Source organism: Python bivittatus, unplaced genomic scaffold (assembly GCF_059951505.1).
Source record: "Python bivittatus isolate LINGU-HERP-01145 unplaced genomic scaffold, Pbiv_v1 ctg000220_np1212, whole genome shotgun sequence".
Taxonomy (NCBI): Eukaryota; Metazoa; Chordata; class Lepidosauria; order Squamata; family Pythonidae; genus Python; species Python bivittatus.
The window spans coordinates 29,504,334-29,523,219 of NW_028277048.1; the positions used below are offsets into that span (position 1 = coordinate 29,504,334).

General features: G+C 37.5%; 1 protein-coding gene across 7 annotated transcripts in view; it reads left to right on the top strand.

Annotated features, from left to right (window-relative positions):
• RHOT1 (ras homolog family member T1) overlaps positions 1-18,886 on the top strand; it is a 47,976-nt gene that overhangs the window by 15,413 nt on the left and 13,677 nt on the right. For 5 of the 7 annotated variants that reach the window (XM_088138217.1, XM_025163589.2, XM_088138218.1 and 2 more), the window contains exons 5-18: positions 2,204-2,257; positions 3,257-3,309; positions 4,215-4,323; positions 5,240-5,341; positions 10,859-10,957; positions 11,650-11,758; positions 12,289-12,409; positions 13,299-13,383; positions 14,016-14,161; positions 14,955-15,055; positions 15,242-15,372; positions 16,244-16,327; positions 17,257-17,376; positions 18,085-18,287. In XM_088138217.1, coding sequence (XP_087994343.1) covers positions 2,204-2,257; positions 3,257-3,309; positions 4,215-4,323; positions 5,240-5,341; positions 10,859-10,957; positions 11,650-11,758; positions 12,289-12,409; positions 13,299-13,383; positions 14,016-14,161; positions 14,955-15,055; positions 15,242-15,372; positions 16,244-16,327; positions 17,257-17,376; positions 18,085-18,287 — 1,517 coding nt within the window. The other 2 variants (XM_088138219.1, XM_025163590.2) reach the window with 2 other exon arrangements.

Consider the following 18,886-nt stretch of genomic DNA (forward strand, 5'->3'; position numbering starts at 1 on the left):
ATCCATCTTAAATACATAACTCTGGGTGACTAACAACAATTCACAAAAATATACAATAAAATCTCAAAACACAAATACAAACTAAGTTAAAAATGACCATAATCCAATAGGCACCTTAACAAATTCACAGTGCAGCTATACCTACATTGGGCTCAATTAACATCTTAAGTAAAACATAAAAAGTTTATTCCCATAAACATGAAGAATATCAGTAATAATAACATATATAAAACTAAATCCAATACATCCCTTTTACCATCATCATCTTTATTACGGTCACGGACCAGAATTACAAATAAAAACCTTTTATATACTAACCCCTAATTTTCTCTAACAAATAGGAAAGAGAAGATTCATCCCTAGAAAGAAAAATCTTTACATTGTCTTGCAATCCTAGTCAGAAAAAAGATTCCAGTAATAACAACAACCCAGAATCAAAGCTTATACAATTTAACCCTGGTTAAATAAGTCCACTTTGTCTTCTTTTTAGGAGGCTTGATTTTCCGTTGCTTCTTCAGGTGAAGTCCCACATAGTAATTTCTTATCATCTCCTTGTCTATTTTCAGAAGCAATTTCAGAGACTTAATTTGTCCCTTCTGTGGATCCAAAATAAAATGACTCTCCAACTCACTCTTCTGATTTGTAATCTGAATATCCACTTTAATTGTTAAAGTATCAGCCCACACAGTTTGTATATCCATTACAGCTTCTTTCTCCATGTCACTCTTGGAATCAAGAATCTTTAAGTCCATTTTCAGATCCACAACATCTTTTTCCATATATTCCATATCTCTCTTGTAGTCTGGCATTTCTTTAAAATCCATTTTAAACTCCTTATTCAAATCATCCTCAGCTTCTATTTTATCCAATGGAATCTTTTCTTCTTCTATAACCTCTGTTAGACCCAATTTTAAAAATAAGTCCTGGACACATTGTTCCCAAACAGATTTGAATTCTTCTATATTAAGGCAATGTTCCTCCATTATGTTAGGAATTATCTTTTCCTTTAATTGCTCTCTGATTCCCTCTAGTTAACTTTCAAAGTCCAGTCTTATGTTTATTTTCAGAACCAATACTTTCCCACAACAGGTTTTCTTACAATTAAATCCAAAATCACTTGCTGTATTTTTCTAAAAATTTAAAACAGTCCATTAAAAAACTATTCTTCCAAGATCTATCTGGCCCCCCAGTCAGCATTCTTAACTCCCTTTCGCTGTTTCCAAAAGTTAAAGTTTTTCATTTTAATCTTTAAACTTACTTTAATCCTCTTTCTTTTAGGAAAGAAGGAAATTCTCCCAGTGTGCAGCCGCATGCCTTTGAGAAAGTTTTCAATTTCCAAGTAGCTCACAAATAGTCAATTTTCAATGTTAATTTAAAAAGGAAGTGAAAGTAAATCTAGTGTTCTTTTGAAGGCTCTGCACTGCAGCTTGGACTCAATGTTTCTCTTGACTCCCAGAGTGCTTAACCCGCTGGAGATCACTAAATTGCGATCTCTTCACAGGGAGCCTCTGTAAGGAGTACCTGTCTGTGATCCAGTTATCACCTTCATCCAGAGATGGTTCTGAAGACCCAGTCCGATCGCCAGCTCCTCTAATTACTGTGGGTGTTGGCTCTGCAAAAACAGAGCTGTCTTCAATCCACCATTACTCCCCCAGAAATCGCAAGTGGATTTTTGTCTTGATTTAATGAATGATGAACAGAGTTCCACTAATGGAGTGGAACCTGAGCTCTGTATACCCATCTCATGGAACAACAAGAGAGAATGTGACAGGGAAAATATGGGGAGAAATGTCCTTTGTGCATGCAGAAGGCTTTCTGTTGAAATAATAGGTTGTTTTTTTCAGATGCTAAAACTTTTACAGCTAAATTTTGGTGAAAAAGTCAGTGCATTATTGTCTGAATACAGTTCTCTTTGAAGCATATGATTCCACATCCTTGCAAATCCATTTATGATTTTTCTAGCTTATTCTAGGATTCACCAAACTATGTTCAAGTTTACAATTTTTAAAAATATATGTATCTGCATTTTGATTCCAGTTGCCCACAGTATAAAATCCACAAGCAAATTGCTGGTTCACAATTTTAATATCTCGTGTTTATTGAATTTCAGAGGAAACTATCAAGTGGCCTTTCATAATGTCTTTCGAGATATGTTCTAGGAAAACCTTACAGTTATAAACCATTTGCTTCTTCTTTGTCCCAGGCGAATGTAATTTGCATAGTATATGCAGTTAACAACAAGAATTCAATTGATAAGGTATGGAGAAAGCACTTTTTACTGTGTCCACATATTAATGTAGCATATTTCTTGTCCTTGAATATGTTTATTTTCAGATGTTAAGATTGCCTTTTTGAAAGATGTGATGAATTTGTTGTTGCTGAATTTTCTGTCAATCCAAAAGGATGTTTTCTTATTTAGTCCTGACAGGTGTGGCAGAATTGCATTGTTTTCTTGATAGAGTGTGGCCATTTCATTTGTAATCAGCTAATGAAAGGGCTTTTTTTTTTAACTTAACAGATTGAACATTCCAGATGAGAAAAGTAGGGATCCCATCTTTAAAAGAATTCAAATTAAATGCCATGGAACACAGTTTTTTTTTTAATTTCAATAGAATTGAATTCAGGTAGTCCCTGGGTTAAGAACACCCGGTTTAAGGACAACCCATAGTTAAAAACAGCCTATTGTAGCAAAATTCAAGTTAAATATACAATTATTTGAATTAAATACCCAGTGGTTCGAGTTAATTACACAATACTACTTATACAGTATTATACAATAATACTCTTCCAGCTTACGTACAAATTTGACCTAAGGACAGACCTTGGGAACGGACTATCTGTATAGGTAGCTCGGGGTTGAACTGTGGAGTCCTTGGTGCTCTCTGAGCTTCATTGTTTACTTGCAAATATGTCATTACCCATCAAGGTAACATCCTCAGTGCTAGTGCATGTGGGGTTTGCTCCCTGTTTGATATACAGTAGCTTGCCCTGCTAATGTTGGTGGCAGTGTGGTTTTCTCCTTGGTAGTTCCTTGATTAGGGTATTGTTTTCTGCTTGATTGACAAATCCCTCATTTGTCTGGTGCTACACCAAATCCAAAAACTGTAGGGAATTCCTGGAGGCTTGGCATTCAGACATATCAGCCATCAATAGACACATAGAAATAAAACATCCAGAAAGCAAATAGCACAGTAGAAATATATAGTGGAAAGAATAGCGTAGTCTTTTTAAAATGAATATTGATTTTTTGCTTTAGGTAACAAGCCGATGGATCCCTCTCATCAATGAAAGAACAGACAAAGACAGCAGGTGCACATTAAGATCTTTTTAAGCTCAAATAGTTGAATAACCGTGCCTACCTAAAGAATATTATTGGAACTCCAATTACTGTATAATTACATTTCAGAGGAAGATTATTGATAAGCTCAAGGTATATTTATTCCCTCCTCTCATTTTTCCTCACAACTATAACACTGTGAAGTTCATTGGGTTGAGAAAGAATGGCTGGTCCAGAGACATCCAGGGAACTTCCATGACTGTGGGAGGACTTTAACTTAGATCTCCAGTCTAGTCCAACACCGTAACCACTATGCCCCACTGGCGGTAATTTGCACATGGTTTGAAAATAGTAAGTGAATTTGTCTAGGGCATTGGGTAATTCAGTGGATATATGTAAAGTGTTTAGGTGATTAGATGCTTAACTTGCATTTGAAACATAACTGAAATGCTGTGTGGCATCCTTTTATGGTAAGGTACTTACATTCATGTACACCCCCCCACACCCCCCGAGAAGCCAGAAATTGTTACTAAACTGTGATTTTCATGTAAGGGAAAGCTACTCCTCGTATTTTAGTGAACATATTAATTGTGCATAATTAATTTAAATTAACATAGATTTTGTCCTAGCCATGCTTGCTTATCAGAAAGTAGCCCCTGCTATAGCAGTGAAAGATCAAACAGTCTTCAAATCAGCAATATAACTGATTTGTTATAAAACTATTGTGTTATATTGCCAAAGATAGTCAGAATTTTCAATTTTACACATGCTTTATTTGAGAGATGTTCCTGTCAATTCAGAAATTATCTTCTCTTTCTACAGTATTGGGACCAGAGTTACCAATATGAACAGCAAACAATAGTATTTCTTACTGTATGTTTATGAGCTAATAGTTATGTTTTATTTTTCAATGTGAGAACTTCTAATTTTTTTTTAGGCTTCCTCTTATACTGGTTGGCAACAAATCAGATCTGGTTGAGTACAGTAGCATGGAAACCATCCTTCCCATCATGAACCAGTACACAGAGATTGAAACTTGTGTAGAGGTACTAAAAATGTGCTTGTGGGTATCCATAGTCATTCAGTGGAAACCAGAATTCTAGTTTTAAATAGCTCTGGGACTGCAGCAATGAAGGGAAGCACATGCTATACCAGCTAGGGATAGGGACCACTGGGAAGTTGTGTCTCTTCTGTCCTAGAAAATACCAAGAGAGCAAGACCACCAACTTGGTTTCAGCTACTGATCATAAAAAGGTGCAGATACAGGGGGCTCCTTTTTCCCAGAATGAGTACTGCCCTGACTGGTAGTTTTTCCATGGGCTGTTGAATTGTGGGAAAGGACACTTTGTCATCTGTTATTTGCTATACAAATGAAGAGTTGGGTCACCAATAGCTTTTTATCACCAGGAGCAGCAAGAAAAGAAATCTATTCCCAACTGAATAGAAATGCCATTTTTACCTACCATTCTTTTTTCTTTGAATGTCTTGTTTCCTAGCTTGTAAGTTTGAGAGGTTTTTTTTTTTTAATGTAAGCTGCTTTGGAAAGAGTATTTGTTTAGAAAGTAAGATTAAAATATAATTAAATGAGAGAGTAATGATATATGTAACTATTTTTACTGCCCAAGTGTTCCTAAAACCATTTTTCATTTTAATTAATTTCAAGGATTTGCATTTAAAAACAGAGTTTAAGGAGCTAAAAATAAAACTAAAATGGCTGTTTATGGAACACTAAGATCAAGGTAACAGTAAGCTTGAGAACTAAAACTTTAAACATTAAGGAAGATAAAAAGTTTAAACCATTTGATATTTGTACAAAAAATTCTCTTCCATCATGACACTATTCCTTAAACAGAATATTAAAATGCTTGGGTGAATAAATTTTCAATCCAATACCTATATATTAAGCCTTTTTCTTCCATATTGTGGTAAAAGTTTCAAAATTGTTCTTAATTTTTTTTCTAGTGCTCAGCAAAGAATTTGAAGAATATATCTGAATTGTTTTATTATGCACAGAAAGCAGTTTTACACCCTACAGGGCCCCTCTATTGTCCAGAGGAAAAAGAGGTATATTGATACTTTTCTGTTATAAAATCAATCTTTTCACTAATTCCCAGTCTTAAAAAGCTAAAAGAGACACCCAAAATATTCTGAAGTGATCTTTATGGCTTCTGGTTCTCAGTGTTTTGCCATTCTCTACTTTATTATCTGCAGTGTGTTTGGAGGAAAAGATCCAAGGTGAAAGCTTGAGTGCAGTTTAAGGTAGAGAGGTATTGTTGGAATCAGATATACCATTTTAAGAAAATAGAAGTTAAATATAGTGGGGCAAAAAAGTATTTAGTCAGCCACCAATTGTGCAAGTTCTCCCACTTAAAAAGATGAGAGAGGCCTGTAATTTTCATCATAGGTATACCTCAACTATGAGAGACAAAATGGGGGGGAAAATCCAGAAAATCACATTGTCTGATTTTTAAAGAATTTATTTGCAAATCATGGTGGAAAATAAGTATTTGGTCAATATCAAAAGTTCATCTCAATACTTTGTTATATATCCTTTGTTGGCAATGACAGAGGTCAAACGTTTTCTGTAAGTCTTCACAAGGTTTTCACACACTGTTGCTGGTATTTTGGCCCATTCCTCCATGCAGATCTCCTCTAGAGCAGTGATGTTTTGGGGCTGTCGCTGGGCAACACAGACTTTCAATTCCCTCCAAAGGTTTCCATGGGGTTGAGATCTGGAGACTGGCTAGGCCACTCCAGGACCTTGAAATGCTTCTTATGAAGCCACTCCTTCGTTGCCTGGGCGGTGTGTTTGGGATCATTGTCATGCTGAAAGACCCAGCCACGTTTCATCTTCAGTGCTCTTGCTGATGGAAGGAGGTGTTCACTCAAAATCTCACGATACATGGCCCCATTCATTCTTTTCTTTACACGGATCAGTCGTCCTGGTCCCTTTGCAGAAAAACAGCCCCAAAGCATGATGTTTCCACCCCCATGCTTCACAGTAGGTATGGTGTTCTTTGGATGCAACTCAGCATTCTCTCTCCTCCAAACACGACGAGTTGAGTTTAGACCAAAACGTTCTACTTTGGTTTCATCTGACCATATGACATTCTCCCAATCCTCTTCTGGATCATCCAAATGCTCTCTAGCAAACTTCAGACGGGCCCGGACATGTACTGGCTTAAGCAGGGGGACACATCTGGCACTGCAGGATTTGAGTCCCTGGCGGCGTAGTGTGTTACTGATGGTAGCCTTTGTTACTTTGGTCCCAGCTCTCTGCAGGTCATTCACTAGGTCCCCCCATGTGGTTCTGGGATTTTTGCTCACCGTTCTTGTGATCATTTTGAGCCCATGGGGTGAGATCTTGCGTGGAACCCCAGATCAAGGGAGATTATCAGTGGTCTTGTATGTCTTCCATTTTCTAATTATTGCTCCCACAGTTGATTTCTTCACACCAAGCTGCTTGCCTATTGCAGATTCAGTCTTCCCAGCCTGGTGCAGGTCTACAATTTTGTTTCCGGTGTCCTTCGACAGCTCTTTGGTCTTGACCATAATGGAGTTTGGAGTGTGACTGTTTGAGGTTGTGGACAGGTGTCTTTTATACTGATAACAAGGTCAAGGTGCCATTACTACAGGTAACGAGTGGAGGACAGAGGAGCCTCTTAAAGAAGTAGGTACAGGTCTGTGAGAGCCAGACATCTTGCTTGTTTGTAGGTGACCAAATACTTATTTTCCACCATGATTTGCAAATAAATTCTTTAAAAATCAGACAATGTGATTTTCTGGATTTTTTTTCTCATTTTGTCTCTCATAGTTGAGGTATACCTATGATGAAAATTACAGGCTTCTCTCATCTTTTTAAGTGGGAGAACTTGCACAATTGGTGGCTGACTAAATACTTTTTTGCCCCACTGTATCTTCACCTTTCCTTTCTTCTGGTCTTTCTCCAAGTCAGAAGGTTTAGAACTGATCTGTCACCTATCTTCCTGTATTTAGAGATTTGTTTGCAATATTGTCCATCTACTCTGTTGTAGTCTTCTTTCCCAAGTAGACAGAGATGTTATTGAAGATTACAAACTGAAGATTCTGCAAGCCTTCATTATGACATTGAGCTTCTCTTCTTTATTGCTGCTAAGGATTACATGACAGGTCATTCTCTTGATCAGTTGCGTTTGTTCTGAACATCAAGCATAAGTACCGTAATCAATTCACTGCCTTTATAGAATTTAATCTTAAGAGGGCATCCTTGCAACTTCAGGGATGAAAGATCATATAAAATAGATGATTTCCTGATAGCTGTTGAGTAGTTTTCTTTGGTCATATCTAGCAGTACTGGTTGTTCCCTGAAATAGGGAGAAGACCAAAAGGTTGACACAGTGTCTGAATTGGTGCATGACTCCACATTGATTACAGATATTGTAATGGGTGTTCCCACAACTCCACTTTTTTCCTGTCAGCGTGGATAGTTTTCACCTTGTGCAGCCTAAATAGTTTGGCAGAATATTTGGAAGAGTGAGGCCTACTGCCTGCTCACTTGACGTTTGCTTGTCCTGAAATCATCTTAAGGAGGATAGGGTGCCTGTAGTCAGAAAGAAGCAGTTGTTAGGACCCTGCTAGGGGTGTTGATAAAGCTTGCACATTTCAATAATTATCAGAGAGTCTTAGATTATCATTTTTGGGTGATCAATTCCAGGTGATTCTGGATAAATCTAATTGATGCAGATTCTATTATTTCAGATTTTTGGTCTTGTTTTTTGACTGAAACAGTGTGTGTTGCTGCAGTGTATGACATATAGCAGTTTATCAGGATCATATGCCTGTTGGTCTGTGTTTTACTTTTTTGCAGCTTTGGTCTGTCAATCTTCTGCTGAGATGCTACCTGAAGGTGCCATTTCATATTGGCTCTGTATTTTGTTCTCTGAAATTAGTACTTGGGAACAATGAAGAACTAAATGTTGACTAACAAACAAGTTTAAATCAGGAGGGTTCAGTTTGTTTATGGCAGAGCTTGATTTGGATTTAGATGTTTGACTTCAAAAGACTGCTAATGGAAGGATTAGTATTACAATTTGGGAATGCTCCAGGATCCAGCTCTGCTGTAACAAAGATGGCTAGGAGCACTTTTTGCCCTCTGATGTTGATAAACCAATTAGTAAAATGTGATTGGGATATATGTCAGCATAGTTTAGTAGAATCCAAGCTGGCTATTATAATACACTCTAGCTGGGGCTGTTTTATGAAGATTGTTTGGAATCTTCAATTTTTTGCAATCTGTAGAAGTTAGGAATCTTACTGGAGCCCACAGTTGGAACTTGTAACATCAATATTGTGTCAGTTGCATTAGCTCCCCATTTGCTTCTTGGCCCATTTCAGAGTATTTTTAAAACCTCTACTGGATTTCCACATGAGTTGCCTTCCCTCACAAGTCAGTCAGTGTGCTCAGGTGATCAAAGGAGGACTTGCACTGTGCCCCTCTAAGAATAAAGATAATAAGCATGGGGCATTCTGGCCATTGCATCTAGGCTCTAAAACACCACTTCTCATTTAAAGGTGAAGAATTATCTGATTTAACAAGCATTTAGAGCACAGGCTTAATTTCAGTCCATTCCACTTTTATTTTCTCCCTGTGTAATTTTTCTCTTTTGGCAGTTTTTTCTGCTGTTTTCTGGTTTTTGTTGTATTTTAGGAGGAACCATTTTAGATCATTTTAAATAAATGAAAGTTGGATATAAATGTCTAAAACAAAATGTATATTTTCAACCCGTCCCACCTGATCTCACAGAGAGGGCATGCTTCGGATCCCCGCGGTAAAAGAACTTCGTTTAGCGGGATCCAGAAGGCGGGCCTTCTCTGCTGTGGCCCCCGCCCTCTGGAACATCTTGCCCTCGGAGGTGAGACAGGCCCCCTCACTCCAGGCCTTTCGGAGGGATTTGAAGACCTGGCTCTGCCATCTGGCCTGGGGCGGGGAGGGAGGATATCGGAAATGGGGTTGTCTGGCCCCTTAGCGGCCTGGTGTGGCCCCCATCGGCCTCTTGGATTTTTTAGCTTTTTTATTTTTTTAATGCTTGGTTTTTATAACTTTTAATTGTATTTATGTTTTTAGTGTGTTGTAAGCTGCCCAGAGTCCCCCATTGTGGGGAGATGGGCGGGGACAAGTTAAGTAAATAAATAAATAAAAATATTTGTCAAATGTGTGTAAATATTTATTAATTTGATACTCTGGGCCACAGAGTGTTCTGTATAATCTGACTGTTTAGTGAATTCTTTTCTGTTCTGTAGACTGTGAATTAAGAATAATCTTAAATGAAATCAATGGACTAATTTATTACTTAATGCTTAATAGAGCATTATATGCTCTATTATATGCTCCCTCATATAATGGTTACATCTTATGTTGTGATATTTTGAGATATTTTGAACTTGCAGATTGAGGGATGAGTTAGTGGTACTGGTTCCTATGCTTTAAAGAATCAGTGGATAAAAAATGCTGAAATTTAGGTCTCATAGTTAGCTTTTAGTGAAACAGGCTGAATTCAGGTACCATTTCTGCATGCTAATTTATGAGTGACATAATGAGGCCAGTCTGGCAAAAAACCCAAAACAAAAAACAATCAGAACCGCCTACCTTAAACTAAACATAACCTAGAAAATATTACTTTTGAATTTTGAATTTTATTTCAGGATAGGTAAAACATTACAGTGCTTCAGAAGGAAGGAGCCATTTCAGACATGAAATCCAAAGCCCTGCATAGTCTTAAATATTACAAACATGGGGTTTTGGGTAGTGAATACTAACCTAGCTATCATTCTTGTTAAAACTTATTTTTATTATGCCCACAGTTTATCTACATACTTCCCTTTCTTTCCACTCACACAACTCTTTGTGAATCTATATTGGGACTTTGTCAGCCACTCAATACTTTGGTACACCACTAACTAGTCCTCTTCTGCGTTGGTCAGTACTGTGACCTTATCAGTCAACCCAGCTTCAACCCATCAGTGATCCATCCAGGAAAATCATTAACATGTCTGGCCCCAGATTGGCCTGTAAGATCGTCTATATTTGTTTGGATATCTTTGTCAAGTCTAGTGCCAGGATGTGATAGTAAATTCCTTGCCAGACTGATATCCTAAGCTATTTAATTCAATCATAGGTTTCATTCTCCCAGGCATGACCATGCCAGCATTCAAGCTTCACCCCTATATGTCCTTGGAGTAAGGATTAAGAATCAGACCAGGTTTGCTTTTTACTTTTTTTTTTTTCTTACTTAAAGCTTACTGGTAGATTACAAAATATTGTTTCTACTACGTGAAGCTCAGCAGAACTGTCTGCAGTTATGGGAAGCATTTGTCAACACTTCTGGAAAATATCAGATTTAGGAGGGCTGATCTACAGCATGTAAACAAAATGTCTATGGGTGTTTTGAAAGAAACAGGAAGGCAACACATATGAGAATATGTATTTAGATTCTTTTGGTTGGTTGTGTCTTGTGAAAGCTGTAGAGTTTTTATGTTGAAGCAAAATATGGCAAGGAAAGAAAATACAGTAATCCTCACTCCTTGGTTTCCCTTAATCTGTAGATGAAACCTGCCTGTATAAAAGCCCTAACTCGGATCTTCCGAATTTCTGACCAAGATAATGATGGCACCCTGAATGATGCAGAACTCAACTTCTTTCAGGTATTCCTCCATTTTCTGCTGCGTTTCATCCTGAACTGTCCATTAAATTTCAAGGGAAATACCTCGGTTGAAGTCATTGCTGGTATTTTAATGTTTTGGCCATTCAGGACCAGGGCACTGTGCTCATTATCGAGGAATTTCATTGTGGTGGTGGCAAGGGGTGAAGCTGCTGCAGAAAGGAAGGATGAAAATGTTGCAGCACTTCTGCTGTCATTCTCTCCTTTCAGAGAGGTGGAAGCAATGAGCTTCTGTGTCTGCAAAGATACAGCAATACTTTATGGCTGGACTTCTGTCTTCCATTCTTCCTAGAGAGAAGCAGGAGAAAATACCAGTACTCTAAAGATTCTCCCCACCCCACCTGCTCCATTTTTGGCTGAGAGAGAGAGGAATAAGATACCAGAATGTAGCCATTTTATATTATCAACAGTGCTGTGGATTCTGTATTCAGAACGGTCTTGCAGAAGTGGTGAAGTCCTCTGAGATGGTCAGATGCAGCTGGCTTCTGCTTGGCTATGTGGCTGGCTAAGAAGCTGTAACCCGCTTCTTCTGCACATTTAGCCATGGGGCTAATAGCTTACTATGCTACTTGTATGAAACTGGGATTCTAACATGAGATCATGGGAGCTGTTTGGAGCCCTCTGAATCCTTATTAACGAGTTTTGATATGAAATATTTCCACTCTTCTTTTTTAGAGAATTTGCTTTAACACACCATTGGCATCTCAAGCATTGGAAGATGTAAAGAATGTAGTAAGGAAAAATCTAAGTGATGGAGTTGTAGATAATGGATTAACATTGAAGGGTAGGGACTACATACTTTCTCATTACTGTATGAAATATGGGAAGGGACTCTGCTGATAACTGGGAGCTATAGCAAAAACCATGATTTGATCTCTGTTTATGAATTTGGAAGCTGATAGAACTGTGTGGATTTAAATGTGCTATGCTGAGGTGATATTAATACTTTGGCCTTCCTGTATAGGCCAATAGCTTGTGTTTGGAATTGGTTACTCCAAAAAGGCAGCTTATTAACTCATTTTATATGTAAATTTCTTTGCCTGAAATCAGAGTCCATAAGTTCTAGATTTCTTTTTGTTAAGCTCAAAATAGCTGGGTCTGTTGTATTGCCTGCATCTGTAGGTGGGCTGGAGAGGTGGTAGTAATTCCTCTTCTATGAGAGAGTTGGCTACTGGTATTTTTACACTGAAAATATAACCTGGAACGTGGTGCCTACTAGTAGTTTTCCAGATTCAAAAGGGAAAAGGTGATTTGGATTAAACATAGAATTTATATCTGCATTCTAGATTAGCAGTTAAACAACTGTCTTTTCAGGCTTCCTTTTTCTTCACACACTATTCATCCAGCGAGGGAGGCACGAAACAACTTGGACAGTATTGCGGCGCTTTGGATACGATGATGACCTAGAGCTCACACCAGAGTATTTATTTCCCCTGTGCGTATCAATACACTTGATTTTTTTTAATTTAGTTTAAATTTAGTTGGTATTATTGACCTATGAAATGTAAATTCTATGTTTCACTGCAGAAAGTTATGTACAAACTTTCTAGAACATGAAGCTTTGTTGGCTTGATCAAGTAATATAATCCAGTGTTGTTTTCCACTGTGGCCAACCAAGTACTTTTTGGATATTTCTACCCTATGTAGTCACACAGTTGTTTTCAATCTACAGCTAATCTACTAAATTGGACCTATTTTTTAAGAGTATTGCACATAACATGAAATGATTCCAGTCTGGCTCATTAAGAGGAAACCCTTCTTTAGCCAGTGTCTTATATTTTGAAACCAGTATGTGATGATTGGAAAGTTATTGGGCAATTATGTTAGTTCTGGAGAAGTTGGAAGTAAATTTGAACACCTACATAGCACTGGTCTTTGAAGAAACCATGGTAGCAGAATGCTTGCAAGATCGGGTATTAGATGTCTTTTCAGCCATGAGATTCCTTGAATATGTTTAATTTTTCTCATTGAAGCAAACTGGATTTCAAAGTGCTTGGATTTTTCTAGATACATTCTATATATATAAGCACCCAGCATGATAGAATAAGCATCAAATGATGGGTGCCGGTTATGATGCGGGACATACTACTTCCAGAAGTTGAAGTATTGCACTTCTCAATATTAGCTCCTAGGTAGCAGCCACAGGAAAGAGCAGCTATGCTCATGTCCTGTTCATGGGCTTCTTAAGATCATCTGATTAGCCATTGGAGATAGGGAGCATTGGGCTTGATAAGCCTCGAGTCTAAATTGCAGGACACATCTGTTCTTTTGATGTTGAGTAAACATACTTTTTTTTTTAAAGATACTACTTTCTCTCTAATCAGGTTAAAAATACCTTCTGACTGCACAACAGAGTTAAACCATCATGCATACTTGTTCCTTCAAAGCATGTTTGATAAACATGATTTGGTAAGCTTTTTATTTGATTTTGGGACTGTTTTAAGATGAACACACAACACTTGATTGATTGACTGATTGACTGATTGAATAGTTCTTTTGTAACCAGCCCCAGTCTGAAGACTCTGGGCAGCGTATAACAAAGCAAGCATTTAAAAAACAAAATATTAAAATTATTCAACCCACCCTCAAAATGAATGCCCATAAACAATTAAATAGAGTTAAAAGCACTGGTGGAATATAGTTGTTTTAACTGCTTTATGGAACACCTGGAGAGACAGTGCTTCATGAGTGTCTGAGAATAGCAAATGCCAAAATCTGGAGGCCACTCCAGAAAAGGCCTGCCATCTAGCCCCCACCCCAGTTACTTCCTGTGTACACCCTTCAAACTTTATCTTTGCTATTGAAGGCAATTGAAATGATTAAAATATTTTAAATATTTAACTTGTTTTGTTGTATAGTGTATTTCTAGGACTTGCCAATCAAGTGATTGTGTTACATACAAGTATATGGTTCTCTCTCCCAGAAGTTCTTAATCTAAGCCATCTGAGGCAGGACTAAAAGAATAATGGAAAAACAAGCTATGTCAGTTGACTTACTAAGCAAAGCTAACTGGCTGTAAATAAATATAAATCTGTTTTCAGGACCGAGATTGTGCTTTGTCTCCTGATGAACTCAAGGATTTGTTCAAAATCTTCCCTTACATGCCATGGGGACCAGATGTCAACAGCACTGTTTGTACAAATGAAAGGGGTTGGATAACATATCAGGGATTTCTTTCTCAGTGGACGTAAGTGTAGCATATAAATTAGGGATTGGCCATAACTTGTTTAGAATCAGCTATTCTTTCAAAGGCAGTTTATGTGATTGTTATAAATTGGTTATTTCTTTGGATGTGACCATTTCAAGTTGCAGATACATGATTATTTGATTGAAAACTCCCTGCACTCTAAGAACAAGCATGTTTGAAAGAAAAATGAAGCTGAAATGCTTGTCCTCATATACTGTATGATTTAATCAGGGAGGAAGTATAGAAATCCTATGATTGTAATTCAGGCAAAGTTTCATAAGTTGATTCTTTGTTGCAATTAAAAGCCAGTTGCCCTCTTTGAAATCTCCTCAAGACTTGCTTAATAAAGCTTGCCATGCCTGTTTCACACAACGAGCTGGTTGTGCAAGAGAACTTTTACTATGGCTAAAAATGGACTACAGTGATCTTTCTTTCTGCTATCCATTGCACACATGGCATGCAAACTGATAAATGTTTAATGTACCTTAATGGTATCAAATCTTGAGCTGAAATCCAGTATTGTTTAATTGCATACTGCCTATTATGTGGTATGTGAGAAATAGGATAATAAATACTGATGCTAATAATAGTAATTTTGCCTCCAGCTGCCTCTGATAGCTTAAAAATCTGTTTCAGGGGGTCCCCAAATAGAGAAGGAACAAATTCCATTGCATGAGTACATTATATGGATATAAAGCAGCCCTGGATTTCACCAATAGATTTGTACTGGAAAGTGCCTTAGGGCTACAATGAATGCTGAGAACTTGGGAAACATACTTGTTCTCTCTTATAGACTAACTACATACTTGGATGTACAGCGCTGCCTTGAGTATCTGGGCTATTTAGGATATTCAATATTGACTGAACAGGAATCCCAGGCATCAGCAATTACAGGTAATAGCCTGCAGTCTTCCCAATTTATTTTGGGAAGATTTTGGACAACTAAAATTTCCTTATTTCATTATCCCTCCCAGAATACTTATAGGGTAAAAGAATAGAAGAATACTTTTCTCACCGTAAAGCATTGGAATCTTAGGGAATGTATCTCTCTGTGTGTATGTTTCTGTTTTTGTTTTAAAGTAACTAGAGACAAAAAGATTGATCTTCAAAAAAAACAGACTCAGAGGAATGTGTTCAGATGCAATCTGATTGGGTTGAAAGGCTGTGGGAAAAGTGGAGTTCTTCACGCACTGCTTGGAAGAAATCTTCTGGTAGGACTCTTCTTGTATTTTCTCCACAAAGATCATCTGTGACACTTAAACCACTGTTAGAATTGGGATGGAGTTGCCTCTTGACAGCACTGCTCTTACACTGCATTCTTAAAATCATTTTTAGCACCATTCCCCATCCCATTTGGTGCTTCTCATTCAGTCTCTTTTTATTTTTATTTGTGACCCAGTGACTCAAAGGTTTTAAGACAGGACAGCTGCCCAGCCAATTAGCTGTGGGTCCTTTGGGGCCCAAAGGAAGTTTACTGCTAAGCTAGTCACATACCAACATTTAATGTTCAGGCACTGCTGCTTTGCTGTACAGATCCAGAGTTGGATGGAAAAATAACTTTCTCTGCCTGAGGAAATATTTCTAACTGAAAGTTCAGTGCAGTATATTGGTATTTGATATTTTTTAATATAGTCTTCAAAACAGACTAAAGATTGTTTATCAGTAATGTGTGCCTTGTCGGGGGTCCGCAAACTTTTTCCGTAAAGGGCCAGATCCCGCCGCTTCTCCACCTCCACAAGCACAGCTGGCAGGTCCGCAGGTCAAGCAGCATGGCAGCCTTTGGACAACCTGGCAATCTGCTGCCCACTCATTCTTAGCTTGTGGGCTGTATACTATAAAAACAAGTGGCAGGCTGGATTTGGCCCATGGGCCATAATTTGCTGACCTATGCTACACTATTGGAAAGATAAGCAACCACCACAGTCAGTGGTGAGAGAGATTGTGATCGTTTTGGTCCAAAACATTTTAGAAGCACAACATTGCCTAATCCTGTATTATGATCTGGGAAAGGCCTAACTGGATTTGTGAAGTATACTTTATTAGAAAACTGTAATTTCTTATTTTGTTCCCTTATGCTTTCAGAGGCAGAAACATATACGTCCAGATCACAAATCCTACTATGCAATTAATACTGTTTATGTGTATGGGCAAGAAAAATACTTATTGGTAAGTTATCCATATAATAATTTTTAAATTTGACTTTTTCCCTTTCATGGGGACTAATGATGTTGTATTTTAATGCAGTCCATGCCTCCCCCCCAAGTGCTGTTTACTTTTCCATTGTTCATATCCAAGAGCACGCTTGGGATGCACAATGAACTATTGTGAACCTTCTTACTTGTTCGAATTTGAGATTATTACAAATAGCTGTCTCTCATAGTAAGGCTTGTTCTTTATTTAATAAAGAGCTTAGCAGATTTATAGTATTATTCATTTACTTTAAAGATGTATATCCTACTGTTCATGGCAAGATTTTCCTAGGGCTGCTCATAACAGTCTAAATTTTAAAAAAGTTTTAAAATAACTAAAATACAACATATAAACATTAAAAGTATAGAGAGCAGAGTAGCAAATATTCGTAGAATGGATCTGTATTGTAACAAAGATGTATAGTTTGAAATACTAGATTGGGGGCATATTATACACATATCATCCCTGCCTCATCGTTGCACCTCCCTGGTCATTTTTGCCTGTTGCATATCCTAAGTTGAGATTGGAGTTGTCACATCCATGCTCCGCTCATCCTTCCTTGTTGTGGTCTTTCCTGCATCAGTATTTGGTTGATCCCTTGGGTTTGGGTTAATAGGACGTCTTTGGAGACTATAAAATGAACTGTACATTGTTTGAACAGTACATGTACTGGCAATAAAATGTAAAGAAGCCTGTATCTGTGCAATATTGTTTGTAATGTGGGCACAGATATAACCCACTGAAAAAAATGCAATACCAGCTTTGGGTCTTTGGGTTTTTTAATACAGCACCTATTTGTGTCCTGCAGAATAGATTGGAAAAGATTATGGACTGCAGTGAGTACAAAAAAGTAAACTTGTAAAATACTTTACAATATTTGACATTGTCTTTCTTTCTCTTCTCAGTTGCATAATGTTTGTGAATCTGACTTCTTATGTGATGCTGAAATCATGTGTGATGTAGTCTGCCTAGTATATGATGTCAGCAATCCCAAATCATTTGAATATTGTGCCAGGATGTTCAAGGTTTGTATCTACATAGAAAATAATTGAGTCATAGAATCACTGATTTGGAAGGGGCTGTATAGGCTGTTGAGTTCACCCTGCTCAGTGTGAGAATCCAGATTAAAGCATCCATGACAAATGGATCTGTTTATTAGATCCAAGGGTCTTTTAAAAGCAGCTAGACTTCTGGGAAATTAATTCTGAAGGTGAAAGTTGTGTATATCTTTTAAACATCTGAAAAAAGTTGGACAGAACTGCAGAGAAAACAGCAATTTCTCCATTTGGCTCAAGGTAATGGCTTTAATAGGACATGGCTATTTCTGTCTGCTCAGAATTTTAAAATGGGAATAACTAGAATATGTGTGTCCATTTAGCCTGTGTGGGATGGTACTTAAAGCATTCATCATTAGACCATGAGAGACTTAGTATTAAATTCCATATCAGGCTGAGTAACACCAAGCCAATCTTTTTCACACTCTGGGTTACTTACTTCACAAAATGGCTGTGTGTCTACAGTAGGAAAAGGGCATGATAACCATATGTGGTACATGAACTCCATGAAAGAAGGATGGAGAATACATTAATAAAAACATAGATTGCACCCTGTCCTCTGGAAGTATAGCAGGCTGTTGGGTTCACTAATCACAGCTCTGTAGTCTTTAAACTTATGTATTTTATTCAAGTTGGTAGATAACTTACTTTTATTTCATTTTTATTTTAAATATCTAGCAACACTTCATGGACAGCAGAATACCTTGCTTGGTGATAGCTGCCAAGTCAGACCTGCATGAAGTTCGGCAGGAATACAGCACTTCACCAGCTGACTTCTGCAAAAAACACAAAATGCCTCCACCACAAGCCTTTACTTGTAACACCGTTGATGCACCAAGTAAAGATATCTTTGTTAAACTGACAACAATGGCCATGTATCCGTATGTATCCAGAATACCCTTCTATTCATACTGCATGGATCATGACAGTGTTGCATGCTGTGGTTGCCATAAGGATGGAACTCTGTGCCACACTGAAATTGTGTTTAGCAACAGAGGGAGATGTTAGTGATGGATATAAATGAAGGGAAATAACACAAAATTGGCCGAGAAGTATAAATACATTGTTAAATTTAAAACATTCTTACACACAAGGTTTTGCGCATCGTCTTTTGACAAGAATTTTTGTCTGAAGACTGCAGAATTGGATCTAGTTTAAAGAACATGGGGTTCGATTCTCTCCATGTACACATGCATTGCATTGCTCGTTACCATTACTCATTCATTAATAACAGAATTGTGAGTCTGTCCCAAAGAGGTTGGACCCTTATATGCTGAAAAAATGTAAATATTTTTATTTTATTTTATTTTATTTTATTTTATTTTATTTTATTTTATTTTTTCATCAAATTTATGTGGCCACCCATCTCACAAAAAAGTGATTTTGGGCAACAAAAATATAGTTTTGTGTGAAGTATTAGTTTTTTTTAAGTCATCAGCACTAAATGTTTTATCTTCCTAAATGGATAAGAAACTAATTT